Source organism: Bos taurus, chromosome 16 (genome assembly GCF_002263795.3).
Source record: "Bos taurus isolate L1 Dominette 01449 registration number 42190680 breed Hereford chromosome 16, ARS-UCD2.0, whole genome shotgun sequence".
Lineage (NCBI taxonomy): Eukaryota > Metazoa > Chordata > Mammalia > Artiodactyla > Bovidae > Bos > Bos taurus.
Window position 1 is genome coordinate 66,811,350 of NC_037343.1, and position 25,469 is coordinate 66,836,818.

The 25,469-nt window shown below is 38.6% G+C and overlaps 1 protein-coding gene across 3 annotated transcripts in view; it reads left to right on the forward strand.

Annotated features, from left to right (window-relative positions):
- Positions 1-25,469, forward strand: part of HMCN1 (hemicentin 1) — a 540,104-nt gene that overhangs the window by 105,718 nt on the left and 408,917 nt on the right. For all 3 annotated transcript variants that reach the window (XM_010813560.4, XM_024976236.2, NM_001192537.3), the window contains exon 2: positions 16,462-16,532. In XM_010813560.4, the coding sequence (XP_010811862.2) occupies positions 16,462-16,532 (71 nt within the window). The remainder of the gene's footprint in view (positions 1-16,461; positions 16,533-25,469) is intronic.

Below are 25,469 nucleotides of genomic sequence, written 5' to 3' on the forward strand. Positions count from 1 at the left end.
TGGGGAAGTGATACATCTGTCTCCTCCTGCTGTAGGATATGAGGCATTCGCAATTCTGCTCTAAGTCTGTTCTATTCCATCTTAGAAATAGGCCTTCTAAACTTTCTTCCTTATGACCTATGCCAAACATATTCAGCTTTTTTATAGTAAACTCAACAGATGAGTTGAGATTTGCAGAATTAAAACATCACAAATTCACATAGTAACGGTTGCAATATGAATTATTTTATCAGGCTTCCAATGGTCAGCTTTAAGCTTGGGGTGTAAATACCTAATAGGGATTGAAAGATGATTTGTTGAATTAAAAAGTGTTAAAGAGAGCTTAAATATTTGTCAATTTATTCTTTGGCACAATGTGTGCTTTTTCAATAACTTCTTTAGAGTCTTGAATTCAATTTCAGTTTCTTTTAATTTTCTTAATTCATCCACCTGATTAACTTTATTGATTTAATTATCATGATGAAATTAATAGTTATGGAGAATGAACGGGCTTCCCTGGTGGCTCAGATGGTAAAGAATCTGCCTGCAATGTAGGGGACCTGCATTATATTCTGGGTTGGGAAGATCCTCTGGAATAGGAAATGGCCACTTACTCCAGTATTCTTACATGGAGAATCCCATAGACAGAGGAGCCTGGTGGGCTACAGTCCATGGGGTTGCAAAGAGTTGTACACAACTGAGCAATTAACACTTTCACACTATAGAGACTGAATATGCAGTGAAATGAACCTGTTGCATGAAAAATTATTCTAAGCCTTAGAGTTGAAACATAACAGATGTTTATTAAATCACACTTTTTGTGAGTCAGGAATTCTGGTACAACTAAACTGGGTTCTCTGACTCTCTCACAATCAAGGTCTCACAATCAAGTCTACAGTCGAGGTACTGACTGGGTCTGTGGTCGTGGCATGGCTTGACTGAAGAAGGTCCAGTTTCTTACTCACGGGGTTGTTGTCAAGATTGAGTTTTTTGTTGGCTGTTGGCAAAAGACTGCCCTTAACTCCTTGCTGTGGGGTCCTCCCTGTAAGGGATAACAGGATAACTCTCATGGGTAATTTCCATCAGAGAGCGAGAGAGGGCATGCAAGACAGAAGGTGAAATTTTTTTCACCCTAATCTCAGTGGTGACATTTCATTAGTTTTGTTCTGTTCTGTTCATTAGAGGCAGGTCATTAAGTTCATCCCATTCTTAAGGAGAGGGGATTACAGAAGGGTGTGAATATCAGATGGTGGGGATCCTTGGAGGCCATTTTAGAGGACATTTAGCACATCGGGTTATTTACCAAACAGTTAGGATATGTCATTAAAAGAATTCAGAGGAGTGACCTCTGAGGATTGAGACACTGAGGAATTTGTTCCAAAAAAGTTGACACCTGAATTAAATCTTGAGTAAAAGTTTGATAAGGGAGAAAGCAGTCTCTTATATAGAAAAAATATAAACAAAGGTGTAGAGGTGGATATTTTTCTTTATTTTGGGCAGAGTGAACAGATAATATAGCTTTAGTAGTATTTTCATATACTGTATTAATTAGCAACCCAGAATCATATACCTATTTTTTTTTTTTTGATAAATGGTGTTTTTATCTCAGTCTTGTTTGGGTATTAATATTTTTAAGTATCACTGAAGTGGAAAGTAAAGATCAAACATATCTTTTAAATACTTGATCATGTGACTTCAAATTCTGAGATCTGATTTAATGGCAAGTATGAGAAGTGTTGTTCTGTTATCTCCAAAGGCAAGAAAGAGTTTCAGTCATCTGAAAGTTTGACATTTTTTATCTGATGCAAGGTAAAAAATTAAGGCATGACTTGATGAGAATGTGTGTGTCTGTTGATCGCTCATTCCTGTCTGACTCTTTGTGACTCCATAGACTGTAGCCTGCCGGGCTCCTCTATCCATGGAATTCTCCAAGCAAGAATACTGGAGTGGGTAGCTGTTCCCTTCTCCAGGCGATCTTTCCAAACCAGAAATTGAACCTGGGTCTCTTGCATTCTTTATTGTCTGACCATCAGGGAAGCTCTGATAAGAATGTACCTTACTTTAAAAAAAAAAAAGAGTATACTTAACTAATGCCTTGTTGAGTTGGAAATTCAAATTCATTAAATCATCTTAAACAGTGAGAAGCACAAGAAAAGTATTATGTTTTACTAAACTCCCAGAGTGAATTTGTTCCTTATAGTAGATTTTTAAAAAAACCAATCATTGTGTGTGTGCTGTTCAGTCTGACTCTTTGCTACACTGTGGACTATAACCTGCCAGGTTCCTCTGTCTGTGGAATTTTCCAGGCAAGAATACTGGAGTGGGTTGCCATTTCCTACTCCATGGGATCTTTCTGACCCAGGGATTGAACCCATCTGCGTTGGCAGGCAGATGCTTTACCACTCCCCCTCCTGGGGAGCCCTTAACCAATCATCAGTTCAGTTCAGTTCAGTCCCTCAGTCGTGTCCGACGCTTTGCGACCCCATGAATCACAGCACGCCAGGCTTCCCTGTCCATCACCAACTCCCGGAGTTCACCCAGACTCATGTCCATCGAGTCAGTGATGCCATCCAGCCATCTCATCCTCTGTCGTCCCCTTCTCCTCCTGCCCCCTAACCCTCCCAGCATCAGAGTCTTTTCCAATGAGTCAACTCTTCGCATGAGGTGGCCAAAGTACTGGGGTTTCAGCTTTAGCATCATTCCTTCCAAAGAAATCCCAGGGCTGATCTCCTTCAGAATGGACTGGTTGGATCTCCTTGCAGTCCAAGGGACTCTCAAGAGTCTTCTCCAACACCACAGTTCAAAAGCATCAATTCTTCGGCGCTCAGCCTTCTTCACAGTCCAACTCTCACATCCATACATGACCACTGGAAAAACCATAGCCTTGACTAGACGAACCTTTGTTGGCAAAGTAATGTCACTGCTTTTGAATATGCTATCTAAGTTGGTCATAACTTTCCTTCCAAGGAGTAAGTGTCTTTTAATTTCATGGCTGCAGTCATAATATCTAACATAATGTCTTTTAGATTGCCATGAAAGTTACCAACAGTAGCAGCAGTAGCAATAGCAGAGTTAGCCTGGTCAATCCATTCCAAGCATTACATTTGCTTGCTATCCTCATTAAACAACCTCATCAAACACTTCTCACAACAAACCCAGTGTTTTAGGAATGGTTCAGTTTTCCCTTACTAAAATGGGGGAAATCAAGACATGGAGATTTAGGAACTGGATAAAAGTTAAAAACAAAACCAAAAAATATTATGGCAGAGCCTTGATTGTAACCCAAGTAGCTTTGATTCCAGTGCCTGAGCTCTTAAGCAAAATAACAGACTGCCTCTTAGGTCAAACATTTAGTAAATGAAGGCCACATGAGTGGCTAATTCCAAATTCAGTGTCACCTTTCATCTAGGTTGTATAGATTTTCTGATGGCATTTGAGTCATTTAAGCACTATAAATTAGTTTGGTTGGGAAGTGCACTTGGTCAAATTGCCTTCCCAGTGTCCCTTCTAATTGCTATTAGTGGATCCTTATAAAATATGTTAATTATTGCATTTTGGTTTGAGTAATGTTGTATAGAAAGTAACAACCCTCACCTTGTGGAGTTCAAATTTTAAACAGAGGCATGTGCTTAGTCGCCTAGTTGTGTCTGACTCTTTGAGGCCCCATGGACTGTAACCCACCAGGCTCTTCTGTCCATGGAATTCTCCAGGCAAGAATACTGGAGTGAGTTGCCATGCCCTCCTCTAGGGGACCTTCCCAACCCAGGGATCAAACCTGGATCTCCTGCATTGCAGGCAGATTCTTTACCAACGGAGCCACCAGGGAAGGCTTGATATAATTGGTTAACAGGAAGGCTCCTCAGAGGGAAGAAGAAAAGCATGGGAACTTGGAGCAGGGGTATTGAAACCCTGAGATGGAAGACTTCCCTGATGGTCCAGTGGTTAGTATTCCACATTTCCAAATTAGGGGGTGCAGGTTCGATCATTGGATAGGGAACTAAGATCCCCCGTGCCATGCAGTGCGGTTAATCAATCCATCAGTCAGTCACACCCCGAGAGAGTAAGAAAGGACTGATTACTGTGACACAGGAGAAATGCCACAGTGTCTCTTGTTTTTTATTTGGATGTGCACCACAGCCTTTTGGGGCCTGTGGGGACATGCGAGTCTTTGCTTATGCAGTAGTGTGTCGATGATTTGGGAGGAGAAGAGGTGAGATGGCTCTTATGTGAAAGCTTTCCTCTCACCAAGTATGGGCACAAAGCACAGACTTGTCTTGGGTTGAAAACGCCTTGGGACCTAGTCACAATGGCATAAAGTAATTAATTTCAGTGACCTTAGACTATAGTAATTTCCAAATCTGGGATGCTTTTAGTCACCAACTAAGGTATATGCAGATCACGAAGCAACGGTTAGAACTGGACATAGAACAATAGACTGGTTCCAAATAGGAAAAGGAGTACGTCAAGGCTGTATATTGTCACCCTGCTTATTTAACTTCTATGCAGAGTACATCATGAGAAACGCTGGGCTGGAAGAAGCACAAGCTGGAATCAAGATTGCCAGGAGAAATGTCAATAACATCAGATTTGCAGATGACACCACCCTTATGGCAGAAAGTGAAGAGGAACTAAAAGCCTCTTGATGAAAGTGAAAGAGGAGAGTGAAAAAAGTTGGCTTAAAGCTCAACATTCAGAAAATGAAGATCATGGCATCCGGTCCCATCACTTCATGGCAAATAGATAGGGAAACAGTGGAAACAGTGTCAGACTTTATTTTACTAGGCTCCAAAATCACTACAGATGGTGACTGCAGCCATGAAATTAAAAGACGCTTACTCCTTGGAAGGAAAGTTATGACCAACCTAGATAGCATATTCAAAAGCAGAGACATTACTTTGCCAACAAAGGTTCATCTAGTCAAGGCTATGGTTTTTCCTGTGGTCATGTATGGATGTGAGAGTTGGACTATGAAGAAAGCTGAGCGCTGAAGAATTGATGCTAATGAATTGTGGTGTTGGAGAAGACTCCTGAGAGTCCCTTGGACTGCAAGGAATCCAACCAGTCCATTCTAAAGGAAATCAGCCCTGGGTGTTCTTTGGAAGGAATGATGCTAAAGCTAAAACTCCAGTACTTTGGCCACCTCATGCAAAGAGTTGACTCATTGGAAAAGACTCTGATGCTGGGAGGGATTGGGGGCAGGAGGAAAAGGGGACGACAGAGGATGAGGTGACTGGATGGCATCACCGACTTGATGGACATGAGTCTGGGTGAACTCCGGGACATGGTGATGGACAGGGAGGCCTGGCATGCTGTGATTCATGGGGTCGCAAAGAGTCGGACACGACTGAGCGACTGAACTGAACTGAAGGTGATTACTCTGACCTTCCCTGTAGGAGAAGTGTTTAAATTTAAAATGGAAACTTGCGTTGATGGGGCTTCCCTGCTAGCTCAGCTGGTAAAGAATCCACCTGTATTGCAGGAGACCCCAGTTTGATTCCTGGTTGGGAAGATATGCTGGAGAAGGGATAGGCTACCCACTCCAGTATTCTTGGACTTCCCTGGTGGCTCAGTCAGTAAAGAATCTGCCTGCAATGCAGGAGACCTGGTTTTGATCCCTGGGTTGGAAAGATTCCCTGAAGGAGGGCAGGGTTTCCCAGGTGGTGCTAGTGGTAAAGAACCTGCCTGCCAATACAGGAGACAGAAGAGACATGTATTTGATTCCTGGGTAGGGAAGATCCCTTGGAGGAAGGAAATGGCAACCCACTCCAGTGTTCTTGCACGGAGAATCCAATGGAAGAGGAGTCTGGGGGGCTGCTGTCCACAGGGTCACAGAGAGTCAGACACAACTGAAGTGACTTTTGCACTCAAGTTAAACCAGTTCAGAACCATACCAAGAACTTAGAACCATACTAAGGCAGAATGCATGAGCACAACCTCAAGCCTATATGTGATCAAGTGAAATTTCTCTCTTTCTCCTTAATTTAGAAATACAGATAATACTTGTAATTTACAATATTTACAAATACAAATGTGAGAAATTTGAAGATAAAATAATCATTCCTCCACTTATTCCAAACATCAGTTTTTGCTCTGGTGTGACTTTTCAGAATTTGTCTTTATGCGTATCTGCCTTTGTTCATAGTTGCAATCTAAGTACCTATAAGTCTTTTTTTTTTTTTTTTGATGTGGGTCATGTTTAATGTCTTTATTGGATTTATTACAATATTGTTTCTCTTGTCTCTGTTCTGATTTTTTGGCCACGAGGTGTGTATGGAATCTTAGCTCCCAAACAGGGATCAAGCCTGCAGCTTGGGTTGGAAGGCGCAGTCTTAATTACTGGACTGCTGGCCAAGTGATTTTACCTATAGTTCTGTGTTTTGCTGTTTTTGTTTAATGGTATATGATAAACATTTACTTGTTTTTCGACATGGAACAAGAGTTTAATTGCTGCCTAATGTTATTTAGAGACTCATGTTTTTTAATCATTTCTCTATTTTGATACTATTTGTTGCTGTCCTAGCGATGTCAGTATCTATTTTCAGTGGATTATAACAAAGTGGGAAATAACTTTACCACAAGATAACTTTAAGACATCATACCTATAATCATATCATACATATAACTACAGTGAATTTCATAAAAGTTGCAACTACTTATAATCTTAAAGAGTACAAATATGCCAGGTTTATTTAGTATGACCCTGGTTGCAGTGATAATATTAAACAAAATAATTTTCTTTCTTACAAGTTACTTCAAATTTGCTATAGTTTATGTCTCTCTATAACAAAATACGAGCATTTGTTTCTAGTCTTGTTTTTTTTATTATTCTGTTAATGAATTTTTCTTTCTTTTAGTGATGGTATTTTATACTTTTTTTTGGTAAAAATTTGAATGATTTCTTCAGATAACATGGATTTTTAGTTAAATCGATGAAACAAATGTTCCCAAATCTGGCTTCATAGCTTTTTAGGTTTTAACTTTTACTTGATTTTTATATATTTATATCTGTCAGTAGTGGCCCTTGTGATTTCTTCTATTACTTTGAAAAGGAGAATGTTATTTTTTATATATCTGATATATATATTCTCGTTTAGATTCAGTTGAAGTAATTATAATGGTTATACTGAACCTTTAACCCTTTGGAGGTTATTTTTACTAGATACTATAAAATTCGAATTAGAGTTACATTTTTTAACATAAATAATCTTATTTTATATATCTTCAGATGCTTATTTATAATCATTAATTTTTTTCCAGTTTTTACATATTTATTTGCGCATCAGTAAGTACTTCTGTCCTTTTAGTTACTTGTGCTTACGTTGTCCTATTTATACTTTGTTTGGCCAGTTTTCGTTGATAAAATCACCCATGTGCTATTTAGAATACATTAAAGAATATTGTTGCTAAGTATTCTAAAGCACAAATGAAAAAATTCTTTTTTAGATTTTTAATGTATTAAATCCATAAATTAACTTGAAATACATATATTTCAATATTTAGCTTTTCTTTATATAATCATGGCCTTTTAATTTTAAAAAATCTTTTATGTTTTTCAATAAGAAGTACTCCTTAGTTCGATGTCTTGATAAACTTGGAGTATTCATACTGTGACTGAATGGTTCCTCCTTTAATCTTGCTGAATCTGACTTGTGTGTTTCTTCTGGACAGCTGGAGGCACCATCTGTAACCAGCCATGAAATACAAATTGTATAGTTTGCATAAATCTGCATACTAGTCAAATATTCTGATATTTGCATTTAAAATTGGCATTTCACAAAATAAAGATAGATGGTAAAATTCATGCTAATAGTTTAATCTAGACTTCATTGGGTTGCAAGGAGAAAAGAAGATCCTCCCAACATGGTACCTGCAAAATGAGCACCCCTGGGTACCAGGGTACCTGGAGGTCAAATGCACACCCACCCTGGCCCCTGAGGTCCCTAGGGATACAGGCTGTCAAGTTTCCCCTTGTGCCAGTGGGACCCAAGCACTGTGCTCAGGCTGGAAACAGGTGAAGTTGAGACAGACATCTCCTCTGTCCCTGGCCCCGCTGCCTCAACCCTTGTTAGACAGGCGTCCCCCAGGGATTTATAAACTTTGGTGCTAGGTGCTGGGAAATGCTTGGTGCATGAATTGGGAGTGTATGAAAAGGCTCGTCCTGGCTAAGAGGCTAAGACTTGGCCTCTAGCCTTGACCGTCTGTCACATGCCCTCATCCTAACCCTCCCCGTCCTCATATCTAGGTCCTCGCTGCGTAGCAGGCGGATGGTGACAGTCAGCAGAAGCAGGGATGGGGCTGCTGGGTAGGGCCTGGCCTTTAAGGGAGTAGAACAGGTGCCCTGTCCCCTGAAGGTGGTGTGGGGCAGGACTGTGGAAATGAGGCTCCAGGTTTGCAGTGCCTATTACATCTGCCCATTGAACTTTGCTTTACAAAACACAAATTAAGAGATAAAATTACTTCAGGACAGTGACTACAAGCATTAAACTCCAAGGCAGGGATCCTTTTGAGATTAGGGCTTTATACAACATACTGGTCATAAGTCCATTCAACCACCTCTTAGTTTGTAAGATACACCCAGATATTTCCGACTTTCTTATACTCAAACCTCCACTCTTTAAATGTAAATATTTGCTTTCTCCTGACAGTTTGAACCAGGCTTTAGGATAGAATGCCTGTTTGTTGAATGAATGAATGAATGCAAGTGTTCAGGGAATACCACACGCATAACATATATACAGATACATGCTATGCTATGCTAAGTCACTTCAGTCGTGTCTGACTCTGTGTGACCCCAGAGACAGCAGACCACCAGGCTCCCCCGTCCCTGGGATTCTCCAGGCAAGAACACTGGAGTGGGTTGCCATTTCCCTTCTGCAATGCATGAAAGTGAAAAGTGAAAGTGAAGTCGCTCAGTCGTGTCCGATTTTAGAGACCCCATGGACTGCAGCCCACCAGGCTCCTCTGTCCATGGGATTTTCCAGGCAAGAGTACTGGAGTGGGGTGCCATTGCCTTCTCCATACAGATACATAAAAGCGTCTATATTTTTGCCATGTCTCTGATTCTCATTGTTTGCAGATAAAGTGTTTACTTCATGAATATGGTTTTGGACCACTGAATTACATTTTCCCTGAAAACATGATCAAAGGATTGCATGCATTTGTTAAGTTGTAGAAACAATCAGGACTGAGATTGTCTGTTCTCCTAACATGTTGAAATTTCAGCAATATTAATGATTCTTTTCTAAGGATTTGCAAGCATATTTTTTTCTTTTTCAAAAATACTTTACTGCTCTTTTTATAATTTTTATTTTCTTTATCCCTCCCTGCTGCCTAAATTTATTTGGAAGACCGGTAATGCTAAGGAATTGTCTAAGAGAACAATGAAAACTTTGAAATGAATTGTCATATTTTTTTTTAATCTTAAAGTTTAAAACACATTTTTCTGTAAGAATATCATTATTTAAATTTTAAAATATTCTTGAATGTAATATCTATTTTCTTCTTGTTTTTTTTTTTCAGAATACGTTAATCACAATGGAGAGCTTGTTTATTAAATTTGTTAAAATAGCATGACTTAAAATATTATATGTTTTATTATATTTCTGAGTGTAACTTACCAATGCGTGGGTATGTTTTGATGTTTAAATATTTAGGAGTACAGGCAAAACTGAGAATCTGGATTTTGTTGGGTCATTAAAAATCCCACGGCTGTTTTTGCAAGAGTGCTTGCTGGAGCTCTGGCCAAAGTCCAGTCTAAGCAATAACATCCTACTCAGTATACCTCATGATCCTGTGTCAGTTATTAAGGCATTCTTCTTTGCTTCCTGCTCTAAACAGCTATGAAACATTGCTGAATTCATGTGCATGATTTTTTCTATATCCTGTTCAGTCTAAGTGAAATGACCCTTGCAATATACATACATTATCTACAGTTGTGCTAAGTGCAATGTGTTTACAATTATACAACTCATTGTTAAATGAATAACCTCTTTGGAAAGTAAAACAGAATGCTGTGTATGTAATCAATATTACATACTGTGCATGAATTCATCCTTGACTCAGATTTTATAAAACACACCAAGTTACATCACTTCATGTCAAAACAATCATTAAGGGTCTTTAAGTGGTCTTGAAAATTACCTGTTTTAATGTGAGCAGGCATGTACTCAGTTAAATGAGTCCTGAAATATCTTTGACATTAGCTCAGCTCAAAGTCAGGAAACAGTTCTTTTTTGTGACTTAGATGCAAATCATTCAAAAATGGTGCTGGACAGCAACATTATAATTAAATGAGGAGAGAGAAATCTGGAAAGAGTATCTTGTTAAATTGAAAACAATGAAAGTATACTTATTAATCTGATTTTCTATAACATTCCAAAGCAAGAAACGTAATTATTGATTTTTATTTAAATAATTTAAATGCTTTAAATATGTATATATTTATATTACAGTTTTGCACAGAAGATATTATAATTGATTTGTGTAAGATTAATTGAGAGTTGAATTTTTAGAAAGTGAATGTGTTAAGAGTCAGCTCATAGAAGGCATTTTGAACAGGCCATGTCCCAGTGCCTAGAATTTCTTTGCTCTGATATCACCCTTTGTGAATTCAGTGTTCTCTTCAAGTCCCAACTCATACCATGTCTTCTCCCTGATGTCTTCACTGTGTATTTCCCAAGAGCTCAGGGGTATTTCTCTGGACACTGAAAATATTTGCTCTTCTCTGAGGCTAGATTAATTTTTCATAGCTTGCTTTTTTTAAAAATTTTATTTTATTTTTAAACTTTACAATATTGTGTTAGTTTTGCCAAATATCGAAATGAATCTGCCACAGGTATACATGTGTTCCCCATCCTGAACCCTCCTCCCTCCTCCCTCCCCATACCATCCCTCTGGGTCGTCCCAGTGCACCAGCCCCAAGCACATAGCTTGCTATTTAAAAAAATTTTCAACTGTATTTAAATTTCCTCCATGGCAAGCACTGTGATTTATATATTTATTTTGACCTTTTGTAATGCTTTGCGAATATTGATTAATTTATAGTGCAGCTTAGGGGTTTTCATTTTAATTTTTCACATATTTATGTACAGTTATAAATATAAAACTACATATTTTAAAAAACCAAGGAAATTGTAAGCATTGTTATCAAACCATTCACAAAAAGTGTTTGAGACTCCAGCAAGCAGCAGTAAATATACCTCTTGTTATCAAGGAACCACTTTGAGTAAAGAAAAACTGTAAGGAGCAGAAATCTGTTAGTGAAAAGGAAAAAGGAAGTGAGGAACTGGATATTGATCTTGCCAAGTGAAGCAGTAAAAGAAAATACTACATTGTGAACTTCTTTCCATTATTTGCTCAAATTCAACTCAGCAACTCAGATTAGGAGAACAATGGCTGAGATGTTGGAAATAAATCCAACCCATCTGATAAATCCCTAGGAAACAGGAAATAACACAATCAATGAGAAGAGGAAAGACTTGTTTAGAGTTTCAGACATTTTTTTTTTAATCAAAAATGATCTTCTGAAGTGTAACTTGCTCCTTGTACTTATAATTCTTTTATAAGCAAAAGAATTTTGCTTATAAAATGTTTTGCTTAAAAATGTTTCTTTTGCTTTTTTAAGATCAGCAGTATGTGGGAAATTGTACATGTTGACTATCTGCATCAATAACTTGATGAAAGAATAAATACTTTTGTGTAAAGAGGAAGTCAACCATTCAGTTACCTAGTGAGTGTCGTCATGCTGATTATGTAGTGTGATCTTTAGCTGTAGCCTGGAGGTTCCACAGTAAAATGAAAGGCACACGAAATGAAGGGTCTGAAGACCTGGGCTTAATCTTTATTCTTTCGTTTCCCGTCTTCTCATCTTCAAATGTTTATTTAGAATTTATTTATAGGTACATCTCCTTAGGCTGATAATCAAGTGAGGGAGACAAAAAGCAATGGCAATCACATATCATGTGATAGATGCTCTCAGGTCAGTATGGTGGGACCCTTGAAAGGGACTGGTTGCCTTTGGCTTATCATTACCACCTTCAATTATTTGTATAATAATATTGGCTTCCTTGGTGGCTCAGATGGTAAAGAATCTGCCTGCAATGCGGGAGACCAGGTTCGATCACTGGGCTGGGAAAATCCCCTCGAGAAGGGAATGGCTACCCACTCCGGTATTCTTACCTAGAGAATTCCATGGACAGAGGAGCCTGGCGGGCTGTAATCCATGAGTTAGCAAAGAGTCGGACGTGACTGAAAACCACCACCATACCGAACCATAGGTAATAGCAGTAATTTGATGAAATACAGAGCTGTTGTGAAAACTTGATATATAGAATTTTTAAAAAATTAGCATTAGTAAAGTACTTTTTCATTGTTTCTAATTTGAAATCCTAAATTTTCATTTCCTTTTTGAAATCTCCTTGATTCATTCTGAAAAGTGCTTTTCCTATATTAGTACTCCCGCTCTACTTTTTCCGTACTTTTCTTTCTGTATTTATTGTGAAAAAGTGAAACTGTTAGTTGCTCCTTGCCTTGTGTTGGTCGCTGAGTTATGTCCGACTCTCTGTGACCCCATGGACTGTAGCCTGCCAGGCTCCTCTGTATATGGGATTTTCTAGGCAAAAATACTGGAGTGGGTTGCCTTGCCCTTCTCTAGGGAATTTTCCCAACCCAGGGATTGAACCTGGGTCTCCTGAAATTCAGGTAGATTATTTACCCTGAGTCACCAGGGTAGTCCCTATGTAATGTCGTATGTCATAATAATTATATCTCAGTAAAACTGGAAGAAAAAAATTGTTTCTTTTAATCTATTTTCAAATACCCAGGCACATGACAATCAAGAATTCTAGATATTGTGTGCATCAGTTTAGGTACTCCAAATACGACCTGTTTTGCCCATGATCCAGAGGAAAGGAGAAAGTTCACAGTGATATAATCATTGATAGAATGAAGATCTTGGAAAAGAGGAAATGTTAGTGAGCTGTGGAGGTTGCTCAGTATAGAGAATGTTTTTAGATGTCTTAACCTCTTTCTTCACTACCAAAGTTTTTCAATTTCATCATCTCTGAACCTCAGGTTTTCTTGTCCGTAGATAACAAAATTGAAGCAAATGATTTTTAATGACCCATCAAGCTTGAGGATTCTCTTTGGAGACTGATGGCTGTTTTATATTGGATTGGCCAAAAAGTTCATTCGGATTTTCCTGTGGAGAAAACCGAACGAACTTTTTGGCCAACCCAGTATATCTATATAGGTGTTATTTTGGTAAGCAACCAGATAAAGTCATTGAATAAAATGGAATATGATCATTTATTCTGTTAAACATTATGCCCCTTCATTCTTCCCGTGTCTTTATCATACAAACATCAACCAACATTAATGTTTACTGAAGAAATGGCAGAAGGTCCAAGGAGATGGGACTTGATTCATACTTTCTAGAGTGAGAGGTGTCTGGGCAGATGAAAGACGTGGGAATGGCCATGAAAGATGCGAAGGAAGAGCAGTGTCTTCATGCTAAGCAGTGTGACAAAGTTTGAAGATTAGCTACATAGAAGAGAGGACCTGTAATGCTTTGGAGAGTTCTCATTCAATTCTGTAAGCAATAGAGGACCATGCTCAGTCAGGAAAAGAAGACAAAGTTACACTTGTTGAATGTCGTTGAAGGTGAGAAAAAAAAAAGAGAGAAGAGGAAATTGCTCATGACACAGCTGGTGTAGGGCTCTATTAAATGAAGAGAAAGGCTGAAATGGACACAAGTCCTAAAAGGAAGGTTGATTTTGCCAAATAGTTATATCATTCCATTCAAAAGAGTTGGAAAAGATGCTTATAGCTGGAGGGATATGGCAGCCTGGCAAGGCTTTATCTCTCCTGAGTATTTTTTTTTTTTTTTTGGTCTGAGTATTTCTTATAACTGATAAAAGGTTTATCTCAAGTGTCCAGTGTGATTTGCAAAAATGTATATAAATAAGCTTCAGGAAATATTTCCTGTCTTTGTTGAAAACAGGTGGGTATTTGAATCTCTCGATAATTAAATGAAGGCTAATCAGTTCTCCTATTTTAATAGCATCCCCTAATCTCTACTATTGAAGACAGACATGTGTCAGGGCTATTTAAAAAATTGTTATTATAAGGAATGTTCTTGCATGTCTGTACTATTTATTTTCATATAATTGATTTTTCTAGTATTCTTTTATTCCTTTCTGGTTCTTGAGTTTTTAATTCTAGATTTATTTTAGTATTATGCCATGTAGAAGCACAGAAGCGTGGCTTGATGGTGCTGCTGACAATTTATATGTCAGGGTGTAACTGCCTGGTATATTCTTTGCTGTTTTGCATTCCTTTGCAAAATATGCCTTTGTTTAGTCTTGAGGGAGTAGTCTTCTCCGATTTTCCATATACTCAGGACATGACGTTTACATAGCTAATGACTGTTCTTCTCTGTATGGAATTCAGATGTTTGCATTTTCACACAGTTTCTCCAATCACCTCTTCATTCCTTTTGCATGCTGCAAGATGTCTAATCTGTGGTGAAGAATGGAGACATATTTTCATGTAATTTCTAAGAAAAATTACATGGGCTATGACAAGCATATCATGCTTCCTATCCAGTTTACCTCATTTATTTCTAAAATTCTGCAATCTGTTTTTGTATCACATTTAGCATATTATAGAAGGCCTGGCTCATTAATTATTATCCTTTGAAGTCATAAGTCCTATTCTAACAGTATGTGTTTGAAGCTAATGTCTCATAAAAACTAAATGTTAAGTATCTTTATAATTTTGTATTATTATCTTCATTACATAAAATAGAAAAGCTTTGATCTACCCTAGGAATTTAAGGTGCTATGTCTGTACACATGATACTTGGATGAATTTTAAACTATTACTTAAATATATGGATGTTTCCAGGCTTCCCTGGTGGCTCAGACTGTAAAGCATCTGCCTGCAATGCAGGAGACCTGGGTTTGATTCCTGGGTCCCTGGGCAAGAAAGATCCCCTGGAGAAGGGAATGGCTACCCACTCCAGTCTTCTTGCCTGCAGAATTCCTCCTGGACAGAGGAGCCTTGTGGGCTATAGTCTGTGGGGTCGAATAGTCGGACACAACTGAATGACTAACATATGGGTGTTTCCAGGCTTCCCTAGTGGCTCAGCTGGTAAAGAATCTGCCTGCAATGAGGGAGACCTGGGTTTGATCCCTGGGTCGGGAAGATCCCCTGGAGAACAGCATAGCAACCCACTCCAGTATTCTTGCCTGGAGAATCCTCATGGACAGAGGAGACTGGTGGGCTGCAGTCCATAGGTCACAAAGATTTGGACATGACTGAGTGACTAAATACACACCCATGGATGTTTTCTGGGGGAAGTAATTGATACCTGTAAAGGCCAGTTTCAGCTTGTCTATTTTAAAGGTTAATTTTTTTTTTTTAAGAAAATGGTCTTTGCAGATTAAAATGTTTGCTATTAAATAAACATGTTCTGTGTGTGTATCTATATTTATATTTCTATCAACTTAACCCTACTGGTATCTGGACTTCTTCTCTTCACCTGACTTAGGTCTTGGTTTTCACCAGGAAACGGTCCTGCTACTTGTTTCCACTTGAAACAATGGTTTGTGCATTATATTAGGACAGTCATGAGGGTTGCAGTGACCCCAGAGGTAATTACTTTCGTCAAAGGCAGTTTAGGAGAATGGTGATAATGAGGGACAGCAACCCCAGCTATGGCAAATGAAGTGGTAGTGACTGTGTTTGAACTTTCAATATCCTGGTATCTGTGCTTCTGATCTTCCTATCTGTGCTCCTGCAAGTTCTTAAAACCCTGTGGACAAAGAAGGGTCATTTGGCTTTTTTTTTGGTTTAGTATTAAATGTTTTATTTGCAAACAAATTTACAACTTGTAGTTGACAAATCAAAATTAAAAGACGGATAGTGATTAATTTAGAGTTCAACAACAAAATAGTTGCTCCGTAAATACTCACTAACTGGTGAGAGTGAAAAGAGACTGAAACTGATGTCTCCTGATTCTTTGCCCTGTGACATTTTAACTCCCTCTTTGCATTTTCCTGGTGGCTCAGCTGGTAGAGAATCCACCTGCAATGTGGGAGACCTGGGTTTGATTCCTGGGTCGGGAAGATCTCCTGGAGAAGGGAAAGGCTACCCATACCAGTATTCTGGCCTGGAGAATTCCATGGACTGTTTCATCCATGGGTTTGCAAAGTTGGACACGACTGGGTGACTCACTTTCACTTTTTTGCATTTCCTAAGGCTAAAAATTCACTATTTTAAGTATGCATCATTTATGCCAAATTTTAAAGTAGTCTTTGGTAGCTCTAAATTGAGAAATGGTCTTTGTTGTTTTGTTGACTATTTCTAATTGTTCAGTTAACTGTACAGTGCATAGTGAAAGGACATTTGCAACCACAGTATGCTAAAGACTTTAATGCTATTGAGCACTATTCTTGACTTACGTCATTTTTATCTCCACAGAGATTGGCCCAGTAACAGTTACCACAGATCCCAAGAAATTTCAATATGAGCTCAGAGAACTCTATGTTCAGGTGAGTGCTTTCTTTTAATTTTATTTCTTTCAGGGGAAAGGAAAATCATGAACTTTTGGCTGATCATCTTCAGTTTTAAGTCTGAAAGTAATAATTCTTAGTTTTTAGATTCCAATACCACTTTTTCTGACTTGAATGATACACATGGAATTGGGACAGATTGGGTTCAAAACACCACCTTCATTTATGCATTGTCTGTAGCTGCTTCCACGCAACAGAGGCAGAGTTCTGTAGTTGTGACAGACTGGCCCACAAAGCCTAAGTGTTTACTGTGTGATGCTTCAGAGAAAAGTTTATTGACTTCTGCTCTAGATGACTTCCAGAGAAGGCAATGGCGACCCACTCCAGTACTCTTGCCTGGAAAATCCCATGGACAGAGAAGCCTGGTAGGCTGCAGTCCATGGGGTCGCTGAGTCGGACAGGACTGAGCGACTTCACTTTCACTTTTCACTTTCAAGCACTGGAGAAGGAAATGGCAACCCACTCCAGTATTCTTGCCTGGAGAATCCCAGGGACGAGGAAGCTTGGTGGGCTGCCATCTGTGGGGTCGCGCAGAGTCGGACAGTACTGAAGCGACTTAGCAGCAGCAGCAGCAGCAGCTAGATGACTTCAGTGGTAAATCCACTTACCAATGTAGGAGACACAGGAGATGTGGGTTCAATCCCCAGGTCAGGAAGACACCCTGGAGTAGAAAGTGGCAACCCACTCCAGTATCCTTGCTTAGAAAATTCCATGGACAGAAGAGCCTGGTGTGCTACAGTCCATGGGGGCTGCAAAAAGTCAGATACACCTGAGCACTAGATGACTCCTTTCGCTGACTTCTTTCACTGTGTCATAAGGAACAGTTAATTTTTTTCCTGTAATCGTTGTGCTATAATTAGGATAACTTAAAAATTCTTTAAGTCATCTATATAAATGTTTGTAAGCATAGTTTTGTTAGTAGAGTAGATGAATAGTTGGTTGAAATGTTATCCTGAAAAATAGGACTTGGAGATAAGGTTAACATGTACCTTCTCCTCATTCCTCGTAGAGGTCATTTTTCTCAAATCCATTGATTTTTTTTTTTTTTTAAATAACTTGCTTCTTTGAGGCTGTTTTACTGTCCTGTCCTCCATGGATGGTCTCTGCTGCAATCACCTATAGGTCTTTTTGGGCACTGCTCATTGAAGCTGTTGGTGACTGGATCACTGGCTACCTGTCCCCTTTAGGGCTGCCATCATTCCAGGGCACCTCCGCAGTGACTGGAATGACCTGTCAGAACCTTCTGCTCTCAGTTCCTGACCTGGTCTTCAGTGACCTTTCCTTTCCTCCGTCTCAGTCTTCTATTCCCGCACACCCTCTGAACCTTGTGTGTTTGTGCTTAGTTGCTCAATCATGTCCAAGTCTTTGTAACCCCTTGGACGATAGCCCACCAGGCTCCTCTGTCCATGGGGATTCCCCAGGCAAAATACCCAATTCATTCTTTTCTCTCAGGTCACTCATTCAAGCTTTTAATCTCCTGCCGCAACCATCTGTCCACCAAGCTTGTTACAGTGTCTTACTGTAACTGCTTCTTCACCCTCATCAAACATTCCAGTCCAGTGATCCCTATCCTGTCTCCCAGGCCTTCGGAGTCTCCTTTTTTCACTTTCTTCCAATCTAGCTCAGAGTCTTGTCATGTCAAAAACACAGCTTTTTTTCTTGTCCATTGCTTTTTTGTTCAAAAGGCAAAACTTCATTCCTGAAGGACCAAAATGACTATGCCAGGTGCCACTGGAGTCTCACGATATGGCAGGTTGATTTCACTATAAATACACAGCCACCTGCTTCCACTGGACTCTCAATACTCCCATGATCCGGTTCTGTTTCTTTGGTCAATTATATCTCCCACGCCTCCCAGTGACAGTTGCAAACTTTAGCTATTCTTCTTAAACCTGTATTCCATTGCCCTTTTCCTATGGACCATTTTCGGCTAATGATCCACTCTGAGCAAGCTGTCTCACTTACTGTTTCACACACAGGCACATTTAAATGGAAGCCCTTGGCTTCCTCATACCTTACGTGTAATCCACATGCATTTGATACCCATCCTATCCACATTCTCTACTTAATCACAACTCCTTGGCTTTCTTAGGATCTTAATGCTCTCAAGCTGTTTTTTTTTTTTTTAAAACTGCTTTAGGTTTCCCATTTACTTTTTTAAAAAATTGGAGGTCAGTTACTTTACAGTGTTGTGTTTCTGCTGTACAACAACATCAATCAGCTGTACATATACATATATCATCTCTTTTTTTGTTTTTACTTCCTCTTTAGGTCACCCCAGAGTATTGAGTAGGGTTCATGTTCTATACAAGAGGTTCTCTTTAGTTTATTTATACTATTTTATACATAGTATTAATAGTGTATATATATATCAATCCCAGTCTCCTAATTCCTCCCACCCCCTCCTCTGTTTCCTATAAATATGTTCAAGTCTACCTCCAAAACAAACCCCTGTCCCAGTGAATCCAACTGTTGGAAACAAAACAGACTAACCAACAAATCACTGTTTTTCTCAAAATTCTCTTACAAATAGCAACTTTCATTTCTCAGTTCCTTCAGTGCCTGGAAAGTTGTCAGTATTCCCTGCCATCTTTTCCTCACGTGCCTTCTGCAGTTACTTCTTAGTCTATTTCAATCTCGTCGCCACACCCATGCTCTATGTAGCTCTAGCTGGTGACACATAATCTCTGGCTTTGCTATATGCAGTGGAAACATTTCATTTGTCAGGATGTTAGTTAAACGTCTTTGTAGCTGTCGGCAATACTGGCCTCTCCCTTCATCTTGAGGCATTCTCTTCCTTTACATATTCTTTCACTTTTCATCCCACTATTCTTAAGCTTCCTAGGCAGCTCATTCCCCCCAGTTGGCCATTAAATGTTTAGGATCCTAGTAGGTTTGCAAACTGGCCCCATTTATTTGTCTCATTTTTATTTTTTCTCTTTAGGAAAAATCATCCATACACACATAAATACATTTCTAGCCTAGAACTCTCCTCTGAGAATTAGACCCTTCAGTCAGTCTCCAGGATGTCACAATGGCACTCCAAAGTGAAACTCACAGATGTTCTCTTTCCATTCCTTCTAATATGGTTCTAAATCTTGTTCTTTGTCTTCTGTTTGTTATCTTTGTGAATTATATCTGTAGTATCCTGGTTATTCACCAAAATTCTGAATCATCCTTAATATACATCTTTTCCCCTCCAAACCATCAATCAAATCTTGGTTTTTAACTTTCTTAATAATTTTTATATCAATTGACTTTCATTCATTAATATTAGCATGTCATAGTCCCAGTTATTGTATCTTTCAGTTCAGTTCAGTCTTTCAGTCGTGTCCGACTTTTTGTGACCCCATGAGTCGCAGCATGCCAGGCCTCCCTGTCCATCACCAACTCCTGGAGTTCACTGAAACTCATGTCCATTGAGTCGGTGATGCCATCCAGCCATCTCATCCTCTGTCGTCCCCTTCTCCTCCTGCCCCCAATCCCTCCCAGCATCAGGGTCTTTTCAAATGAGTCATCTCTTCCCATGAGGTGGCCAAAGTATTGGAGTTTCAGCTTTAGCATCAGTCCTTCCAATGAACACCCAGGACTGATCTCCTTTAGAATGGACTGGTTGAATCTCCCTGCAGTCCAAGGGACTCTGAAGAGTCTTTTCCAACACCACAGTTCAAAAGCATCAATTCTTCGGTGCTCAGCTTTCTTCACAGTCAAATTCTCACATCCCTACATGACCACTGGGAAAACCATAGCCTTGACTAGACGGACCCTTGTTGGCGAAGTAATATCTCTGCTTTTTAATATGCTATCTAGGTTGGTCATAATTGTATCTTTAGGCTGAATTAATGCAAAAAAGCTTCTAAGTGATTTCCCTGCTTTTATTCTTGCTTTAATTTTCCAGGCCTTTCTCTACTCTGACCAGCAGACAAAAGATCTAAAAAAAAGTTCAACATTCCCTTCTAATACCCTGTCCACTCACCTCCTACCCTCACGTCACCCAAGTCTTCCCAAATTCCTGAGTGACCTGAGGCCTGTCTACCTGTCAGCCCTTCCTGGAGCCACTGTGTCCCTTGGGCCTGAGATCTGCTCTAGGGGTCTTTGCGTAGAGTCTCCTGTGTCTGGATCCTCACCTGTCTCCCTGTGAGGCCCTTGCATGTGCTACTCTCCTTGCATGTGTGTGTGTTAGTCACTCAGTTGTGTCCGACTCTTTGTGACTCCATGGACAGTAGCGCACCAGGCTCCTCTGTCCATGGAATTCTCTAGGCAGAAATACTGGAGTGGGTTGCCATTTCCTTCTCATCTCCTTTGCATAGGAAATTCTTGTTCTTCATCTTGGCCTCATGTCCATGCTTCTTTAATCGAGTTTAAAATCCTGTTTTCAAAATCTCATCTGGAATACCACTTCCTTAGAGAATCCCGTCCTGTCCTCCAGGATTGGTCATATCTCATGGCCTCTTTCTGTCACAAAGTAGTTGGGATTTCATAGTGAAAGATTATGTCTGATTGAGTTAATCACTGAATCCCTTAGTAAAATGCCTGGCATATAGAACGTGCTCATATAGAATGAATGGAAGAATGAATGAAGGAAGGAAGGAACAAACCACCACTGTGTACAAATTAACAGTTCAGATTGGAGTTTGAAGTTTAATACTTCAGTTGGTTTCACTGTCGAGTGCATGACTTCAGTTGGGACTATATATGGTATGAGCATAATTGGGGCACAGGGTGAAAAAACTCAGGAGTTTGGCATTCCAAATATGTATTCCATCGCGATTCTTTCATTGTGCCTGTCTCTATTTTTAAATTGCATGCTAAATTGGATTATGTTTCATAAATGTCTAAGTAGGTTTTTATAGTTATCCCTTGTCTCTTTTTCTCTTTTATTAAATTTCTTCTGATAATGTCTCTCATTAATCCTCTATTTCCTTTCTCATATCATTCTTTTTCAGTCATTATCTCAATACTTATTTACAATTCACTTTTCTATCCCCTGATATAGCAAATTCTTTTCCACTTTGGATGTCCACATTCTTTGAAAGAAAATTTACATAAAAATTTCTATCCAGTATGTGGAACACAGGAATTAAAAATTGTATTACCCTAATTGTTTATATTTTTATATTCTGGTGTTTTATCATGAACTCCTGAGTGCAAGAGCCTTACAGCTCTCATTGAGCCTCTGGTCTACCATGGGATGAATCAGTGTCTGCAGGAGAGTGGACTTAAATAGCTATTGAATAAATGAATGTCATACGAGCGTAAATTCTTTTAAAAATGTATATGTAACAGTGAAACTATATAAAATACAATACAAACTTTACCTGATGGTACAAAAGATACTTAAAAATCTAATTATCACTTTTTGTAATATAAAGATTCGGTATGGCCATGTAATGGAGGTTTCTAGCTGAAAGAATGTTTGGAAGAGATTTACTGCATTCATTTCTTTTCCCCTCTGCAAGAATTCATCTGGGATATATTCTTAGAAAGCTGGCCAGAATGCAAATGCCTACATTCTCATTGAGACCTGGCACTTCCTCATTTCCTGCCTCTCCCCTTCTTTTGTTCTAAGGGATCTTCAGATCCTCCTTGCTCCGTTTGTCTCCAGGGTGGAGGGTCATGGTCCTTAATCGTACTCCATTGATTCCCTTCCCAGAGCCCTCCTCAGCCAACCTCTGGAACTGAACTTGGTACAGATACTCTGTAGAGTCATAATGTCTCTGTTCAAGAAAATAATCTTTCTTCCTTCCCTGGAATGAAAGCTGGTGTCCATTTCTCTGGAGATTTCCTCTGTACTGGCTGCATCTTAAGGATTTATTTTTACATTGTCTTGAGATACAAGAGGATGCTTAATTAGAACAACTAGCTAGGGATGGAATCAAATATTTACTTTTTCTCTTCATTCAAAATTGGACACTGTTATAAGCATTGGGGATACCATGGAAGTATTTTTATTTTCAAAGTTTCTGGTGAATTATTCCTTTTTTAATCAGTGGCAAAAATTTTCATCAAGTAAAGGTCAAATATGAAGACACTAAGCTATATCATTACTTAACCCTGACCTAAAGAATGTATTTTGTTTTCTCTTCAGTGTTTGCTTAGAGAATATTTTATTTCATAACCCACTCTGAGAAACTAAAATTCAGGAATTTCATAAAATTTTAGTATGGTACTAAAATTTGTGTGTGTGTGTGTGTGTGTAATTTCCAGACCCTTTTTTGATTCCTCTTCTAATATTTTTAGTAACTCCTCCCAAATCACTGATATGAAGAGCAACAAGGATGGCTGTTTTATTACAATTAACTTGGATTTTTTTTTTAGAAAAGAAACCTTTGAAAATATTCCTTTCATATTTGTTTTGAAAACAAGAAAAGGAAATGCAGTTTGAAGTAAATTAAATAATTGCCCATTAACTTTTCACCAGACTCAGCTATTTTTCTTGTAGAGGTAATTAACTTGAGGAAAAAGCAATTTAAAATTTTACAAGAAAAATGTAAGAGAAATCACTAAACTTAAACCATTAAATGTATAACATTAATTTCATTTTCATGCATCTTCTTTCATTTGGGATACAGAAAAGTAGCGTGTACAGAAAGCATCTGAGGTTTCTCTCTGGGGAAAAGAAGGGACGATAAATGACAACAATGGTATTCAAATCACACAGTGCTTTGAGAATTAATATCCTTGTGAATATGCATTGCAAAGTCTTGTCTCAGGTCACATTCTTTATAAGAAGCTATAAAGCTTGTTGATTTTTAGAAAACAATGTTGACAATGATATGCTTTTTTTTTTTTTGCATTACGAAGTTTATTTTTTTCCTGTATTTCTTTTTTTTCTTTTATTTATGTATTTATTTTAATTGGAGGCTAATTACTTTACAATATTGTAGTGGTTTTTGCCATACATGAATCAGCCATGTGTGTACATGTGTCCCCCATGCTGAACCCCCCTCCCAACTCCCTTCCCATCCCATCCTTCAGGGTCATCCCAGTGCACCAGCCCTGAGCACCCTTTTCCATGAATTGAACCTGGACTGACGATCTGTTCCACATATGATAGTACACATGTTTCAATGCTATTCTGTCAAATCATCCCACCCTCACCTTCTCCCACAGAGTCTAAAAGTCTGTTCTTTACATCTGTGTCTCTTTTGCTGTCTCTCATACAGGGTCATCGTTACCATCTTTCTAAATTCCATATATATATGTGTTAATATACTGTATTGGTGGTTTTCTTTCTGACTTACTTTGGCTCCAGTTTCATCCACCTCATTAGAACTGATTCAAATGCATTCTTTTAATAGCTGAGAAATATTCCATTGTGTATATGTACTACAGCTTTCTTATCCATTCGTCTGCCAGTGGACATCTAGGTTGTTTCCATGTCCTGGCTATTGTAAACAGTGCTGCAATGAACATTGGGGTACACGTGTCTCCTTCAATTCTGGTTTCCTTGGTGTGTATGCCCAGCAGTGGGATTACTGGGTTGTATGGCAGTTCTATTTCCAGTTTTTTAAGGAATCTTCACACTGTTCTCCATAATGGCTGTACTAGTTTGCATTCCTACCAACCGTGTAAGAGGGTTCCCTTTTCTCTGCACCCTCTGCAGCATTTGTTTGTAGACTTTTTGATAGCAGCTATTCTGACTGGTGTGAGATGGTACCTCTTTGTGGTTTTGTTTTTCATTTCTCTGATAATGAGTGATACTGAGCATCTTTTCATGTGTTTATTAGCCATCCATATGTCTTCTTTGGAGAAATATCTGTTTAGTTCTTCAGCTTATTTTTGGATTGCATCATTTATTTTTCTGGAATTGAGCTTCATGAGATGCTTGTATATTTTCGAGATTAATTCTTTGTCAGTTGCTTCATTTGCTATTATTTTCTCCCATTTTGAAGGCTGTCTTTTCACCTTGCTTGTAGTTTCCTTCATTGTGCAAAAGCTTTTAAGTTTAATTAGGTCTCATTTGTTTATTTTTGCTTTTATTTCCAATATTCTGGGAGGTGGATCATAGAGGATCCTGCTGTGATTTATGTCAGAGTGTTTTGCCTATGTTGTCCTCTAGGAGTTTTATAGTTTCTGGTCTTACATTTAGATCTTTAATCCATTTTGAGTTTATTTTTGTGTATGGTGTTAGAAAGTGTTCTAGTTTCATTCTTTTACAAGTGGTTGACCAGTTTTCCCAGCACCACTTGTTAAAGAGATTGTTTTTTCTCCATTGTATATTCTTGCCTCCTTTGTCAAAGATAAGGTGTCCACAGGTGTATGAATTTATCTGGGCTTTCTATTTTGTTCCATTGATCTATATTTCTGTCTTTGTGCCAGTACCATACTGTCTTGATGACTGTGGCTTTGTAGTATAGTCCAAAGTCAGGCAGGTCAATTCCTCCAATTCCATTCTTCTTTCTCAAGATTGCTTTGGCTATTTGAAGTTTTTTTGTATTTCCATACAAATTGTGAAATTATTTGTTCTAGCTTTGTGAAAAATACCGTTGGTAGCTTGATAGGGATTGCATTGAATCTATAGATTACTTTGGGCAGTATACTCATTTTCACTATATTGGTTCTTCCAATCCATGAACATGGTATATTTCTCCATCTATTTGTGTCATCTTTGATTTCTTTCATCAGTGTTTTATAGTTTTCCATATATAGGTCTTTTGTTTCTTTAGGTAGATTTATTCCTAAGTATTTTATTCTTTTCATTGCAGTGGTGAATGGAATTGTTTCCTTAATTTCTCTTTCTGTTTTCTCATTGTTAGTGTATAGGAATGCAAGGGATTTCTGTGTGTTAATTTTATATCCTGCAACTTTACTATATTCATTGATTAGCCCTAGTAATTTTCTGGTAGAGTCTTTAGGGTTTTCTATGTAGAGGATCATACCATCTGCAAACAGTGAGAGTTTTACTTCTTTTCC